The 17125-nt window shown below is 47.7% G+C and overlaps 1 protein-coding gene across 2 annotated transcripts in view; it reads right to left on the reverse strand.

Annotated features, from left to right (window-relative positions):
* The window catches only part of IGSF21 (immunoglobin superfamily member 21), a 272410-nt gene that overhangs the window by 6180 nt on the left and 249105 nt on the right, over positions 1 to 17125 (reverse strand). The window contains exons 5-6 of one of the 2 annotated variants that reach the window (XM_007980295.3): positions 10158 to 10273; positions 6862 to 7336 (exon numbers count right to left, since the gene is read on the reverse strand). In XM_007980295.3, coding sequence (XP_007978486.2) covers positions 6862 to 7336; positions 10158 to 10273 — 591 coding nt within the window. The remainder of the gene's footprint in view (positions 1 to 6861; positions 7337 to 10157; positions 10274 to 17125) is intronic. The other variant, XM_073007775.1, reaches the window with a different exon arrangement.

Raw genomic sequence — 17125 nt, forward strand, 5'->3', positions numbered from 1 at the left:
CTTACCCATCCATTTATTCATTTGCTCTATCCATCTAATTCTTTACCGTACACCTAATTTGTGGTGGTCACTATCCAGGGTCACTGTTGGGGACACCACGATGAATAATAACAGTAGCTTATATTTCCTGAATATTTGCTCTGCCTGTCACTATAAGCACTTTGTATGCACTACCTTACTTAATCTTCTCAACAACCTAGAAAAGCATTAATTAATTGTTAAACAGTTGTTTATTAAGAACTATGTTAGGGGTTGTTCTGAGCCCTGTACTCTGTGAACTAGACAGATAAAGACTCTGCCCATGTGCCATTTAAATTCTAGTGGGTGACGGGAATGCCCAGAGTTTGACTGGGATGGTGGTTTCACCAGCATTCACATTTATTAAAATTTGTCAAATTGTGCACTGAAGGACCTGCATTTCCCAATAGGTAAATTTTATCACAGTTAAAAAATATGTGAAGAATGAATTTTTTAAGCCAGTTCACCTGACTGCCATTACATCTAAAACCAAATCTCAATTCCTAGCTTGTGGGCAATTCAGACAATAAGCAAATATAGAATATACTTGCAGGTGGAAATTAGTTATGTAAGAAAACAAAGCAAGAGAAGGGGTTGAAGGAACCAGGAGGAAGAGGCTGCTTTAGATAGAGTGTTCAAGGAAGGACCCTCTGAGTAGAGGACTCGAGCAGAGGCCTCCTTCCAGTCAATTTCCATTCTTCGTAGGTCAACACTGTTCCCGTTTCTATGAATGGAGATTTATTTTCTGTTCTAGAATTTCATATAAATGGACTCACACAATGAATACTCTGTCATCTGGCTTCTTTTGATCAACAGTTTTTTTTGTTTTGTTTTTTTTTTTTGTTTTTTTTTTAGACAGAGTTTCACTCTATTGCCTAGGCTGGAGTGCAGTGGCATGATCTTGGCTCACTGCAACCTCTGTCTCCCAGGTTCAAGGGATTCTCCTGCCTTAGCCTCCCAAGTAGTCGGGCCTACAGGCATGAGCTACCATACCCAGCTAATTTTTGCATTTTCAGTAGAGCCAACGTTTCACCACGTTGGCCAGGCTGGTCTCAAACTCCTGGCTTCAAGTGATCCACCTGCCTCGGCCTCCTAAAGTTCTGAGATTGCAGGTGTGAGACACCATGCCCAGCCTGATCAACATGTTTTTGAGCTCCATCCATGCTAATGCAGGTATCATGAGTTCATTCATTTGTATTTATAAAAAGTATTTTGTTATATGAAGATACTACAAGTTTGTGTATTCATTTTTCTAATTATGGACATTTAGATTATTTACAGTTCTGTCGTTGTTGCTGTTGTCATGAATAAAGCTTCTGTGGACATATGTTTTCATTTCTCTCAGGTAAATACCTAGGAGTGAAATTTTTGGGTCATAAGAGCAGAAATATTTTTATCTTTGTAAGAAACTGCCAGGTTTTCAAAGTAGTAGTACCATTTTATACTCCAACCAGCAAAGCATGAGAATTCTGATTGTTCTGCATTCTTGTCAACATCTGGTATTGTCAGTTTTTTAAATTTTAGCCAGTCTAATGGATGTGAAATGGTATCTCATTGAGTTTAGAAACTTCATTTCTTTAGTAACTAATAATGTAGTGTATGTTTTTACATATTTATTAGCCATTTGTATATTTTCTTTTTTAAAAAATTGGGTTGTCTTACATTATTGATTTGTCATAGTTCTTTATATATTCTGGTTACAAATGCTTTGTCAGATATACGTATTGAGAGTATTTTCTCTTATTCTATAGTTTGCCTTTCATTTTTCTCAAGGATGTCTTTGTAAGAGCAGAAGATTTAATTTTTGATTAAATCTAATTTACCAATTTTCAATTTATCATTTAGTTTTTATTTAGTTTTTTTGTGGCCACTTTAAGAAATCCTTGCTACACCAATATCACAAAGTCTATATTTTGTTTTAGAGGCTTCATGATGCTGACTTTTATGGTTAAATCTATGATTCATTTCAAATTAATTTTTGTGTGTGTGCGAGGTAGGGGTCCAGATTCAATTTTTCCTTATGCCTATTCATTTGTTTCAGGGTCATTTGTTAAGAGAACTTCTCTTTCCTGATTGAATGGCCTTGGGGGTCTTTGGCAAAAATCAATGAACTCTATGTATGTGGGTCTATTTCTGGACTCTATCCTGTTTTATCAAACTATTTGTCTACCACAGGAAGGTTTTGGGCAGGTGTCATGATCTGATTTATATTTTAAGTAGATCAATCGGGGTGGGAAATAGGATAGTGCAAAAGTAGAAGCAGAACCACTTGTAGTTTGAAGGCTACTCTAATAACCCAGGCTTGAACTGATGCTGCTTGGGTTGGGTATTCGGAGAGGACACCGTGAGGAATGGCAGATTTGGGATATATTCTGAAGTCGAGCTGCCAGGGCTTAATGACGGTTTGCATGTGGGATAGAGGACAGACTGGAAAAGGTGGGTGGGTGGCTGCAAGGTTTCTGGTTTGATCAATGGGAAGAACATGGTTGCCATTTAGTGAGATGGGTGCCAGGACGCTCAGGCATCTGTGGTCTAGATCATGAGAAAGGTACAAATCTGGTTAGACAAGAACTCAGAAGAGGCACAAACAACTCGAAGGGTTGGGGGAGGGTCAGAGAAGTCTTCCTGAAGGGGCGGCATTTGAGCTGGGGAGGGCATCCCTGCGAGGGAAGAGCAGAAGCGAAGAAGGTTCATTGCAGGGAGACACGCCCCACCCTTGTTGGCCTGATCTTCAAAATCCTTGTTGAATGATTGGATTTTGTGCTCTGAGGTCATCTCATCCATCCCACTGTCTCACCCAGGGTGCCCTGATGGTGCAAGGTGCATATACTCACGACCCTTTGGCTCATGGCACTCTCCACTGGTCACACCCCCTGGCTCAGTGACACCTCACCACAACCCTGACAGGTGGGCTATAGAGCACGGTGGTTAAGAACGTGGGTTCTGGGGCCAGACAGCCTGGATTGGCTGACCTAAGAAAGGTTACTCTAAGCCTGAGTCCTTCACCTGTCAGATGGGAATAATATGATAGCATCTCTCAGCAGCCTCACAGGTTCACTGCAGGCTTAAAGGAGACCTGGTGAGAAAAGCATCTTGCAGAGAGCCTGGCTCTGAGCAGGTGCTCAAAATATTTGTGCAGTTACTATTCTCCCCCTTCATCAGGTCAGAAAACTGAGACTCAGAGACGTTAAGAAGTCTGAGTTCTCACTCAGCAGTCGAGGGAGACTAGGAAGTCAGCCCAGGTGTCTCTTTACTCACCCACCCAATTAGGGCCCTTCATCTTGGTGGCCCTGCTGTGTCCCCCATGCCCCCAATCCCCCGGTGTGCGCAGACTTGCCTGTCCAGGCCCACTGCTTATGAATGGGCCCTTCTTTCCCTTGCTCTGATGATGGCGAGCGGAGGTGCTCACAGAGGCGACTCCAGTTAAGGGAGGGCCTGGGATCCAGGACAGAGCAGGCAAGTGCTTTAATGTGGTTTGGGGTGCTGTTGGTAAGGGTCACACAGGCCAGCAGGGGCACACCCCCTCCCATCACTAGGAGATGTCAGCTACAAGCTCACTTTTCACCAGCTGCCTTGAAGTCTGTATCTGGCTTTTCATCTTTCTCGTCCTTATTCTTGGTGGGGTGGGGCAAGGGTGCCACCCTGCTGGAAGCCAGAGCTTCCACAAGAGGGGCAGGAGGGGTCTTTCATAAAAGAAGCAACCAGGTGAAGGGTGGAGGCTGCTATGTTGGGGGAGGAAGAGGCCATGGAAGGATGGAGGATCCAGAGAGAGGCGTGAAGGGCTGGCAAGGTGGGAGGACCAAGAGAGGGGTCGGAGCAGACCCTAGGTTGAGAAGACCTCAGCACCTAGCACAGGGCCTGGTCTTAAGTGATGCTTATAATATCTTCCTTTTTTCTTATTTTTATTTTTATTTTTTTGAGACGAAGTCTCACTCTGTCACCTAGGCTGGAGTGCAGTGGTGCGATCTCAGCTCACTGTAACCTCCGCCTCCTGGATTCAAGTGATTCTCCTGTCTCAGCCTCCTGAGTAGCTGGGATTATAGGTAAGCACCACCATGCCTGGCTAATTTTTGTATTTTTTTTTTCTTAGTAGAGAGGGGTTTCACCATGTTAGTCAGTCTAGTCTTGAACTCCTGACCTCGTGATCCATCTGCCTCAGTCTCCCAAAGTGTTAGGGTTACAGGTGTGAGCCACTGTGCCTGGCCCAGTGTCTAGGTCAAAAATGGAACTGGCCCCAGTGATATCTTTATGGAATGATGAACAAAGAGTACCCAGGAGGTGGGCACTTATGACAGAGGGATGCCGTGAGGAGGCAGAGTGAGAGGCTTAGAGCAGCCTCTGGAGCCTTTGAATTCTCCCCCACTCACCTTGGGCATCTTAAACTCCCTGAGCCTCAGCTTCCTCCTCTGTGATATGGGATAATAATGGTGCCTACCTCACTGGGTTAATATAAGAGAAGCCACAGTCTGTGGCATATAGTAGCTGCTCAGTAGATGTTAGCCTTTATTGTTAGTTTCTGTATGGGCAGGTGGCCTGTGAAAATCAAAGAGCTGCTGGGTGCGGTGGCTCACACCTGTAATCCCAGCACTTTGGGAGGCCGAGGCAGGTGGATTACCTGAGGTTGGGAGTTTGAGACCAGCTTGGCCAGTATGGTGAAACCCCATCTCTATTAAAAATACAAAAAAAAAAAATTATCTGGATGTGGTGGCGGGCACCTGTAATCCCAGCTACTTGAGAGACCAAGGCGGGAGAATCACTTGAAGCTGGGAGGCTGAGGTTGCAGTGAGCCAAGATCACCCACTGCACTCCAGCCTGGGTGCGACAGAGCTAGACTCTGTCAAAAAAATATAAATAAATAAATAAATAAAAATAAAAAAAGAGAGAGAGAGAGAAAATCAAAGGGCCATTGTAATGGGTCTTCAGGGAACCAGTCCCATAACCAGCCAAGACACCCAGTCCTGGGGTTGGTGAGTTCAGTGGTTGGCATGGTAGTGAGTGAAGAAGGCACCAATAAACCTGAAATTTCAACGCTGCTACATACAAAGTTAATGACTTGGCAAGGGACTGTACCAACTTGAGCCTTAGTTTTGCTCATCTGCAAAATGGGACTACATGGCCAACTTGTGCTTATGAGGATTGGATGAGAATCCTTGCAAATGTTCCTGGCACATAGTACATACTGTCTGTACAAGAAATCCTTTTCTTTGGTATTCGATACTGAGGAGGTGTTGGGTTTTCTGGTGGACCAGCTAAAACAGAAGCCCTCTGGAACACCTGACACAAGCTGCAGTCCCAATGCTCGTCAGTCACCACTCTCAGTCCTTGGTCATGAGTGGCCTGGGTTAGTGGCTGTGGACTGCGCCAGGCAGCCCCCGAACACTACAGGAGTTTTGGAGTACAAGCTCAGTCATCTTGGGCTTAGGGAGGAGCTGCTGGGGGCTGCGGATCAAGGTTCAAAGGACATAGGTGAAAGGACAAGTACAGGTCATCGTGCCCATCCGCTGCCCTCACCCACCCAGTCCATACAAACAACCAGAGTCTTGTATATTTCCAGCAGTGAAGATTCCACATCTCCCCTTTCCCTGTCCTGAGTCAGCGGGGAGGAGAAGTATAAGGGGAAGGGAGTGAGTTCTTTGTGCTTTGGGGATCCCTGGGTTGGTGCTCTGTGGGGAGAGGAGCAGATCATGGACAGGGATTGGGTTCTTGGGCTAAGCTGGCTCTGGGCACCCAGTGTCCTCTTTGCCTGCCTCCCACATACCCACAGATGACAGGGTTTTCATTGTACTTAAAAGTGTAAGCCAGAGTGATACCTTCCATGTCCTATGTGTTCCTGACCCCAACCTGCCAAAGCTTCCTATGATTTTCAGAATTCCAAAACCTGATCCAGCAAGCCTGCAACCTCCCAGGTTCACAACCCTTCTGCAGCAACTGTCCTCTGAGCTCACTGGGCTCATATGCAACCCAGAAAATCTCCCTGTCACCTCCCTTGTTCCCACCTGTGATATAGAAAACTTCCCTGAGCAGGCCATGACCTCGAGGTTCCTCTCCTTGACCCAACAAATGTCCCCTGATCTATTGTGCTCCTGAGGCTGACTGGAAAAATCTTGGCCTCCCCTGGTCTTCACACTGACCTTCTACGCTTCTGACTTGACTCAGCAACCTTTCCTGAAGAAACCCGACTCTTGTGTTTTCTTTATCCACCCAGCAAACTTCCTGGTTCCATTTTTGACCTAGAAAACCTCCCCTGTTTTTAACACCAATCCAGCACATTTTTCTGACTTTCCATCTTTTTTATCCAGGCTGTGCAAACTCCCTGACCTCTTAGGTTGCTGACCCAGCCCAGCAACTCCCTTGCTCTTCCCCAACTTCTCATGTTCCTGACCCAACCCAGCAAATCTCCTCAGTCTCTTGTTTCTGATCCTTCCAGAAGACCTCCCAGACCACTCATGTTCCTGACCTAATCCTAACTGAAAAGTGCTTTAAATGGTTTGTAATTTATATCAAATTAAACTGGCTTTGAAGCAATTCCTCCGACCTCCCCTGATCTCCTGTGTCCCTGACCCTGTCTAGCAAACTCCTCTGACCTCTCATGTTCTTGGCTCAACCCAGCAAACTACCTTGGCCTGTGGGTACCTCCCCACACATGACCAAGGATCTTCTCCAATCCAGCTCAGCAAACCCCACTAAGAACCCTGACTCTACCCTTTGCACTCATCCTGACTCCAGTTTGCTCCATCTCCTCCCCATCTCCATAGGTGTCCTCAGCCTGGGAACCCTATTCCAAGGCTCTCACCACACCCAGGTCTGCAAGGGTTCTACAGAAGGGCCCCCACCAAGCCTTACCCAGCGTGACCTCTGCCTGCATGGGCATCGACAGTGCTGGGTGCTTGACCTCGCAGCTGAAGAGGGCCTCGTTGTCAATCTGTGGGTTGAGGGTCCAGGTGAGCAGGGCGCGTACTTCCACAGTGCCATCGCTGCTTGGGGTGCGGCTGTGGCGCAGGAAGTAGGTGGGCTCGGCGCTGTGGACCCAGCGGGGGAACTCACGGCTCACGACCGTCTCTGGTATGTTTTCTGTGGTTGGCTGGAGGAGGATGTTGGGATCTGGGGTCAGGCCACGGGAGGGGCGCTCCGTGTAGGGTCGCCCACCCCGGTTCTCGGCATCCAGGAGGGACAGTGACTTCTGCATCTTGGTGTCATCCAGGTCACGGTGCAGAAGGCTGCGGAAGGGCCTGCTGTCCTGGAGGGGGCCGGAGCTCGCAGCTGGTGGCTCTGATAGGGGTACTGCGTCGATTGGTTCCCCATCTCGTTTGAAATAAACCTGCCATTGCAAGGAGGGTGTGGAAAAAGATTTTGTGCTACTAACTTCAACCTCCCAGTGGGCTCTCCGATGAACTGGGCACAGGATGCCAGTTCTTCCAGAGCATAGCAGTCTAGAAAGTCGCCCACACCCCACTCCTTTCCCTCCAACACCACTAAGAACTATGAGGCAGTGTGGTATAATGGGAACACATGCAGGCCCTCGGGGCAGAGGCTTAGCCCAGTCCCATCATTTACCAACTGGTGAGATTTTTTGAGCCTCAGTTTCCTCACTTGTCAAGAGAAGAATAAGACACCTGCTTCATGGGGTTGTTGGATGTGTCAGTGGAACCACGTGGGAAATGGGGACCTTGGCCTACACCATGGCGGCCACTGGGGTCCAAGGGCACCACTCGGGGAGGGCATGGGGATGAGGGAAAAATGGAAGGCACCAGAGATTGAGAAGTTGGGAGAGGACGAGGAAAGAAAGAGTCTCCGTGCCTGTGTATTTTGGAGATGGAAGGCAGAAAACAGGTGCATATGTGGGAGGAAGCTAGGTGTGGGGAGGAGGTGAGAGCAAACATCTCCTCGCTTTCTCTGCTAATGGGAGCTCAAGTTTTGTGAGGCGGCATTTAATTTAATTTGCTGTCTTTTTATTTTGGTACATGTACCCAGAGGCCTGTGGGTATTAGATGTATTTTTAATAAATCAGATAAATATATTGATAGGGGGCCGGGAGAGGGAAAAGTGGGATGCAGCTCTCTGGGACACAGGTAGGGGAGCGGAAGGAAAGTGTGTGGGGGGAGGGGCTGCAGGGGGGTGAAGGAGGTGGGAGGGGATGGGGGGTATGGAATGTGGGATTTTTGTCAGAGTTTGTAACGTCAATGAAGAGTCTCTTATGCACATGATAGCCTGCGTTGGTTTTTTTTTTTTCCCCCATTTATTTTCTTCTTTTCCTTTTTCTTTTTGAAAAGTGCTTTAAATGCAGGTTTGTAATTTATATCAAAGAATTTCTTTAAAGTTCTGATGTCTCAGGCAAACATAAGATGTCTGGGATTTGGGGAGATGAGGTTCTTTTGCATGTTTATATCTGAACATTTTATTGCCGTGTCGCAAATGTCAGGGCAGGCAGACAGGATGGGTAGGAGGGGGATCTTCCTGCAGCCCCTGGGCTGTGAAAAGCCTTTCTTTGTGCCTTTCAGGAAAGGACTTTCTGTTTGTGAGAAAAAAACAGCTTTCCTGATTTTAGGGAGACTGGACCTCTTCAGGGCCTCCAAAGGAGAAAATCTGGGGTCATGTCCTGCTTTCAGCAACTGGCTCTGAAGCTACCTTTTTTGGTCCACTTCCTAGGGACTGAGGCTTGTCTCTGTTCCCCTGCCCACCACCCCACCTGTGTCTCTACTCCCCTGCCCACTGCCCCACCTGTGCCTCTGTGCTCCTGCCCACCGCCCCACCTGTGTCCCTGTGTCCCTGCCCACCACCCCTCTGTGTCCCTGTGCCCCTGCCCACCACCCCACCTGTGTCTCTGTGCCCCTGCCCACTGCCCCACCGGTGTCTCTGTGCCCCTGTCCACTGCTCCACCTGTGTCTCTGTGCCCCTGCCCACCACCCCACCTGTGCCTCTGTGCACCTGCTTACTGCCCTGTCCTGGGCCTCTACATACCCATTTACCATCCTGCCCCAGTTCTCAAGTCAGGGCTGGCCTAGATTCCCAAGGCCACACCATTGGACCATGCCTGGGAGACAGTTGGGTCTGGAATGAGGGGAACCATTTGGCTCCCGTCTTGAACTGTAACCCTACATACCCATTGCTCTAGCTCCACACCTTGCTAAATCCTAGTACTGTATGAAACTCATAGAATCAAGACACAAAGTATTATAAAATCTCAAATCTGAAAGGGTATGCAGCTCGAAGGTTCTCCAAAAGGGCTTCATGGAACCCTACGGTTTCTAAAGTGGTGCTTCAGGTGTCAATGAGAGTGACTTGGCCTCTCTTCACTTTTAAATGTCATACATATGAGGTTTCCCTGTATACCATGTAGACCAAAAGGGTCCTTGTGCTTCTAAAAAAGCTGAAAAACGAATACTGTCTAGCCCCCTCAACTTCGTTGCAGAAACAGAGGCAGAGGTGGGGAGGGGGGATTTCCTGCTCACCATAGTTCGGTGAGTACAGCATGGCCGGGACCCCAGCTCTCCAGATGCTGCACCTCCTACCCTCCCCTCTTCAAGAGGTCATGAAAAATCTCATGAACTGCACTGACAAATATCTAAGAAACTACGCTGGGTCTAATAAGTTGGTCAAAAAGGAATTTCCTCTCTCTTCCCTCCCTTCCTTCTCTCCTTTCCTTCTCACCCTTCCATCTTCTTCCTCCTTCTTTCAGATGGGATGCCTGATGATCACTTGGGCTTCTGGGAAGGCCAGTGAACCCGGAGCTAGAGACATGGACTTGAGACCTAGCTCTGTCAGGAGTGCCATGGTGACTTGGGACAAGCCCCTTTCCCTCTCGGGGCCCCCTTTCATTTGTCTCCATTGGACTCAATAACTGGGGTTGACATGCTGGATCCTGGGCTCCCCGGAAGGCCACTCCTGCTGTGAAGTTCTAGGACTCTGCCTCCAGGAGGAGTGGGGGTTCTCAGAATGGGGAGATGGGGAGCAACAGGGGCACATGGATGCTTGGGCCGATCCAATGGGTAAACGGGATCGGACAAAGGCAGATGGGGACAGAGTCAGCCCTGGCCAACCACTCCCTCTCCAGGCACAGTGGAGACACCTACAGCTGGACCAGCCCCGAAGAAGGGTGGTTCGGCAGATGGGAAGGAGCTGGGCGCTCCAGGGGTACTCACCATGGGCGCTGGTTTTCCTCCAGACACGATGCAGACTAGCGTGAAGTTCTGGGCTTGGTAGCGGCTGAAGGGGGCTGGTGTGTCAGCGGCCACCACTTCAATGGAGGTGGGAGGAGCTGCCCCAAAAGGAAGCACAGGAAGACAAAGACTCAACTGGGAGATTCAGGAAGAGTTCACTGACGACCTAAGATGGCCCAGGTCCATGTTGGGTGCCGGGGGTGGGGGAGGGCAGGTGTTGTTGAACTCCAGGGGGTGCCATTGGCATCCATTACAGTGAGGAAGACGTCCTTGCTGGGAATATAGACAACAGCCCTGTCCTTCTGGAGCTTACAGCTTAGTGCAGAAGACAGACAGGAATCAAGAGATGGCACAGATCAAAGTGTGAAGTGCATCAGATCCCCAGAGGAATCACGGTGTGTTGAGGGGACTCTGCCCGAGCCTGGGAGTTCCAGGCAGATGCTGCTGAAGCAGCCACATTGCTGCTGTGATCTGAGGTCACAAGAGTGGGTGGGAGATAGCGTGGCAGGTAGAAGGAGCTTTGAGTTTTAACACCTTGAGTTTTAACAAACCCTGAGCTTCCCAGCCTCTAAAGTAGCTGGGACCACAGGTGTGTGCCATCATGCCTGGCTTATTTTTGTGCCAGGGCCCGGCAGTAGGTTGGCCAGGAGAGAGTGGGGCAGGCCAGGGGGAATGTGGTGCCCAGCAGGGCTGGGCATATGGGCAGGGCACAGAGCATGTGGCATGCTGTCAGGGGGATTATGACTTGAACTGGCATGCTGGAGCAGGTTGTGACATTTTCGGGATTTCTGTGAACCAGCAGTTAACCGTTTGTAACTTGTCACAGTGAGTATTTTCACATCACAAAAAACAGCAACTGCTACACTTTGGGGCTTTTTCCCTCCTTCTTCTGCCCTAGCCCCCAGAGGGCTGATTTATCTTTAAAGCATGGGTTACGGGTTTTTCTTCTTTATTCTGAGAGCAATGGGGAGCCACTGAAAGTTTTCAGTGAGAGCAGTGACATCGTCTGGCTTGCCTTTGGAAGAGACTGAAAACAGAGCGGGAATTTCAGCTGGGGAAGATGGTACCATACACTCGGATGGGGGCATCTGGACAGGTATTTGTGGCCAGGAGTCTTTCCTTCCTTCCTTTCTGGAAGTTGGCTTGTTTTTGTTGGCCACCCCTCCCACCCACTGAACCTCTCTTCTCTCCTCACCTACTGCCCCTGGCTGGTTTGTCAAAACCCTTGCTCCCAGACACTACGGGGCATCACAAGGGGTAGGGACTGGGCCATCAGGCACACTTGGGTCTGAATCCCAGCTCAGTCACTACCACCTCCACATGCTTGGGCAGGTCACCAAAACTGCGAGCCTCAGTTCCCCAGTTTGCTAAATGGGAATAACGTTAATACTTGGCAGACATTTTTGCAGGACAAAACGAGCTAATGCATATGAAAGGCTTAGCATATGGTAGGAATTTGCTATTATTGTGATTTCTGATATTATTTCCCTAACCACCTCATAATCAGCAGGACAGGAGCCAGAATCTTAGAGCCTCGCTTGGGAAAATCTGTCAATTCTGACTTACCCAGCCTTGGGCCATGCGCAGGGAGGGAAGCAGAGAAAATAAAGAGGTGTGGGCCTTTCCTTCCTGCAGGGGGTTTTCACTCCAGTTAAGTTTAATTAAATTCGACAAACATTTCCTGACACCTACTAGGTGCCAGGAATGATGCCAGGTGCTGCCAGGAGGTGCCCAATGATGAAACAGGTAAAGCATTGCAAAGTTCACAGTCAGGTGGGGGCGACAGACACACGGGCAACTCTATTTCAAGGCCTAGTGAAATGAAATCAGGTGTGAGTCATTCATTCATTCAGGGAGCCAACTCATGCTGTTGGCAAGAGAAGCAGAGCACACAGAAGACAATGGGAGAACAATAGATGGAGAATTGTAATTAAGTGTAAGATCGCATAAAACAGATGGTAAGCGGGATAGGAATTCCGAGAAGAGAAAAATACACCAGAACACGTCAATTACCTAGAAATTGCAGATTCTGCAATCTAACTTTTCCAACACTCGACCAAAAACCTGGATCCCACACAAGAACCCACAATGGCTAACACTTAGGAATCGGGACCTGTTCTGAGTTCTTAACGTGTATGCATTATTTCCGTCTTCACCATCAGTCTGCAAGCTGGGTTTATTTTTTCCCATTTTACAGATGGGGAAACTTAAGAGGTGAAGCAACTTGCTCAGGCTCACAGTGCCAGTATGAGGAAGAGCCAGGATTTGAACTCAGACTGTCTGACTCCAGAGCCCAGCCTCTGACATGAAGCTGAGCCACCTCAACCTTTGGGAAGAAAAAGCGAGCTTGTATCTATTGGTGCCTTTAGATGTAAGTACACATTTGAACCACCAGGAACATTCACCTATCTTCCATGGATGCCTTATAATCCAATTCCATCAGGAACGGATGCTGTGGGTGGCTCCAGTTACTCAGTTCCCCTAAAGATCAGTGACCTCTGCAGTTAGAGCTTAGCATAAAACTCTGGCGTGGCTGGTGATGGCAGGTGAGTGGGTATCAGGATACCCTCCGAGAATCCTAGAGGCTCAGAACCAGGCAGGTGGCTCCTTTAAAATCACTCATTCATTCTTTCTTAACCTTCACTGAGCAAACAGAGATCAGACACCTAGAACCTTCCTGAGAGGAGAGGATTGCTTCTCTCTTTCCTTCTTTCTTTCTCTTTCTTTTCTTTCTTTCCCTTTCTTTCTTTCTTTTTTTTCTTTTTCTTTCTTTCTCTTTCTTTCTTCTTTCTTTCCTTCTTTCTTCCCTTCCTCCCTCTCTTTTGTTTCTTTCTCTTTCTTTCACTTTCTCTCTCTTTCTTTCTGTCTTTTCTTTCTCTTTCTTTTCTTTCTTTCCCCTTCCTTCCTTCCTTCCTTCCTTCCTTCCTTCCTTCCTTCCTTCCTTCCTTCCTTCCTTCCTTTCTTTTCTTTCTTTCTTTCTTTCTTTCTTTCTTTCTTTCTTTCTTTCTTTCTTTCTTTCTTTCTTTCTTTCTTTCTTTTCTTTCTTCTTTCTTTCTTTTCTTTTCTTTTCTTTCTTTCTCTTTCTCTCTTTCCTTCTTCCCTCCCTCCCTCTCTCTTTTCTCTCTTTCTCGCTCTCCTTCCTTCCTTCCTTCCTTCCTTCCTGCCTGCCTTCCTGCCTTCCTGCCTTCCTTCTTCTTGGCAGGGTCTCACTCTGCTACCCAGGCTGGAGTGAAGTGGCACAATCATGGCTCACAGCAGCCTTGACCTCCTGGGCTCAAGTGATCAATTGTCCTGCCTCAGCCTCTCAAGTAGCTGGGACCCCAGGTGTGTGCCACCACCCCTGTTTTTTTTATTTTGTTTGTTTGTTTTTAGCTTTTTTTTTTTTTTTTTAATGTTTTGTAGAGCTAGGGTCTTGTTATGTTGTCCAAACTGGTCTTGAATTCCTGGCCTCAAGTGATCCTCCCAATTTAGCCTCCCAAAGTGTTAGGATTACAGGTGTGAGCCACTGTGCCTGGCTTCTGAGAGGTTTGCTTTGAAGAGTAAATGTGATGGCACGTGTAAGTTACCTGCAATGCAGGGTAGCAATTTTAATTATTTGTAAGACTATAAATAAGGGAGGTAGTATAGGACAATGGCTAAGGAGGTGGGCTCTAGATCAGACTAGCCAAATTTCAAAGATCAGCTGTACCACTTACTGGCTGTGTGACCTTGGGCAAGTTACTTAACCTCTCTGAGCCTGGTTTCCTGATCTGAGAAACAGAATTATAATGTATTTGTGAAGATTCAGTAATGTAGTGCCTGCAAAGTGTTTTGAAAGTGCACCCAATTACATCTTAGTTGTGCTTATTGTCAATGTGATTTACTAGCATTATTATTTGAGCCTCCTTGCTAAGGACTGGGAGAATAAAACATGGTCGTACCTTTGGGGCATTCACGGTTTAGTGAGGAGATCAGAAAATGCCCTAGATTCGGGCTGTCCCATGGAGCAGCCACTCACACATGCAGCAGGGGAGCACCTGAAATGTGGTTTGTTCAAGTTCACATGTGCTGTAAGTGTAAAACTGAAGTCTTCGTTTTTTAAGAAGAGTGTCAGATATATTGTAAGTGTAACATGTTGACATGATAATATTTTGGATATATTGGATTTAACAAATATATTACTAGAATTAATTTCACCTTTTTTAAACTTAATGTAGTTATTAGAAAACTTACAGTGACATATGTAGTTTACATTATGCTTCTGTTGAACAACTCTGGTCTAGACTTTCCATTTTATAAGTAAGCAAACTGAGATCAGAGAGAGACACAGGTTTGGCTACAATCATACCCTCAGTCAGTGGCAGAGCCTGGAATGGCCCCTCGCCTTCCAAATCCTGGCTAGGGTTCTTTGCACAGCATGGCGCTTACACTCCCCACCCCCTCAAGCATTCACACACACACACAGGAGATCTGCACCTAAGTCACGCGCACCACCCACACAGACCCTGATTGGAGCTGTGTTCCCATCCCTCGTTATATTTCTGAGCAGGTGTTAGCAATATGTATAGTTAATCAAGCTCGTAAGACAATAACAGATTTCAGTTGTATGGACGATGACATAGCAGAGCTGTTAATATCAGCGTGGACACCTCAGGCTTCCCACACCCTCCCCATCAATGTACTCCCCAGCCAGTGAGTCCTAGGAAAATGTCACTCTGCATCTTGCCTCCTGTCTCCTGGTAGATGGCTCTGAGTGCCGGCAGTCAGGGAGCCATCTCCATCCAGGAGTCCCTGGCTCCTGACAGATGCTTCACCCTGCATGTCACTATTAGCATCTCCCTCTTCTTTTCTCTTTCCCTTCTCTTGACCAAGTACGGCATTCCTACCCACATAGCCCAATAAAAGCCAGTTTCAGAGCCTCAGCGTCTACAGCTTTCCTTCACTTAGGCTTCCCCTATTACACTCCTATTCCCACCCTACTCCCCCTCTCCGCCTCCTCCTCCACCTCATTCCCATCCCCATCCCCACCTCATCCCCCATCTCCATTCCCATCCCCATCCCCACCTCATTCCTCATCTCTGTTCCCATCCCCATCACCATTCCTACCCTCATCCTCATCCCCATCCCTTTCCCCATTTCATCCACATCCCCATCCCCGTCTCCATCTTCATCTCCTTCCTTATCTTTATCCCCATTTCCACCCTCATCCTCACTCCATCTTCATCTCCAACTCCATCTCCTTCCTCATCTTTATCACCATTCCAAATCTGTCTTCATCTCCATTCCCATATCTGCCCCCATCCCTAACCTCATTCCCATCTCCATCTCCTCCCCCATCTTTGTCCCCATCCCCATCTTAATCTCCTGCCCCACCTCAGTCTCAATCTCCTTCTCTATTCGTATCTTTATCCTATGCCCATCTCCATCTGTGTCTCTATCTCCATCCCATCCCCATCCACATCCCCTTCCCCATCCTCATCTCCATTCCCATTTCTATCCCCACCTCCACTCCCTCTCCATTCTCATCTCTGTCTCTATCCTCACATTCAGCTCCATTTTCATCCCTCCCCATCCTCAATCGCCATCCCCTATTCTCTCCTCATTTCTGTCTCCATCTCATGACCAACTTCAACTCCATCTTCTTCCCCATCTCTATCCCCACGTCCCTTCCTATCACCACTTCTATTCCTGTCCCCACACTTATCTCTACCATGTCTCTATCCCCATCTCCAACTCAATTCTCCTTTCTGTTTCCATCGCATCACCAACCCCAATGCCATCTCCATCCTCATCGCCATTCCCATCCCTATTACAGTCTCGGGCCAACCAAGATCAAAAGCCAGCAGCTTTTAATGTGCCCTGTGCCTGGGATAGATTCCATGCCCCAGGACATGTTCAATCAAAGGTGGAAGATCAGCTGTGAACACAGATATCAACTCTACATGACTTCCTGGAAAGAATAATCCCAAGTAGAAAGTCAGGTAACAGAATGAACAGTGTAAGGTGAGGCCACCTGCCTGTGTTCTACTGTATTCACAGGAGATCCAGGTGGCAAAGACTCATCAACGAAGATCCCTGGCTCACCAATCTCCCTCCCACTCTTCTGTTATCACCTTTAGACAATGATGTCCAGTGCTCCCACCATCAGTGCCTCATTTTTGTGGCCTTTGAGGCTGTGTTTTCTGAAATGCCTGTGACAGTGCAATGCTCTCTGGGGCGTGTGGGGGGTGGGTGGGAGAGTAAACACACCCATCACACTCACCAGCACCATTCATCTGAAATGACCCTTCTAAGGCGAAGAGACACCACGCAGGCATATTTTGCTTGGGGAAGAATAAGCAGTAGTCGTAGTTGTAGTAGTAATAGTAAGAATCTAGGCCAGGTGCAGGGGCTCACGCCCATAATCCCAGGACTTTGGGAGGCCAAGGCAAGCGGATCTCCTGTGGTTGGGAGTTCAAGACCGGCCTGGCCAATATGGAGAAACCGTGTCTCTACTAAAAATACGCAATTAGCCGGGTGTGGTGGTGCATGCTTGTAATTCCAGCTACTCAGGGGGCTGAGGCAGGAGAATCATGTGAACCTGGAAGGCGGAGGTTGCGGTGAGCCGAGATTGCACCATTGCACTGCAGCCTAGGCAACAAGAGCGAAACTCCATCCACAAAAAAAAAAAAAAAAAAAAAAAAAAAAAAAAAAAAAAAAAAAAAAAAAATCTTGACATGAGCAGAGCTTCATAATTTACAAATCACTTCCAGACACATTATTCCATTTGTGTAACACCAGACCTGGGCGGTAGGAAAGGCCGACCCTATTCTATAAGTCCACTATGATGATCAACCAAGGGCACCACCATAAAACTCCCTGGAATCCACTGATCCCTGCCCCCACCCCCAACCAAACCAGTTGACTTTCTAGTTTATTTTTTTACTTTGCCTTAAGAGGAGAGAATTGCTGCTAGAAGTTTCCATTAATAA

Source organism: Chlorocebus sabaeus, chromosome 20 (genome assembly GCF_047675955.1).
Source record: "Chlorocebus sabaeus isolate Y175 chromosome 20, mChlSab1.0.hap1, whole genome shotgun sequence".
NCBI classification, from domain to species: Eukaryota; Metazoa; Chordata; class Mammalia; order Primates; family Cercopithecidae; genus Chlorocebus; species Chlorocebus sabaeus.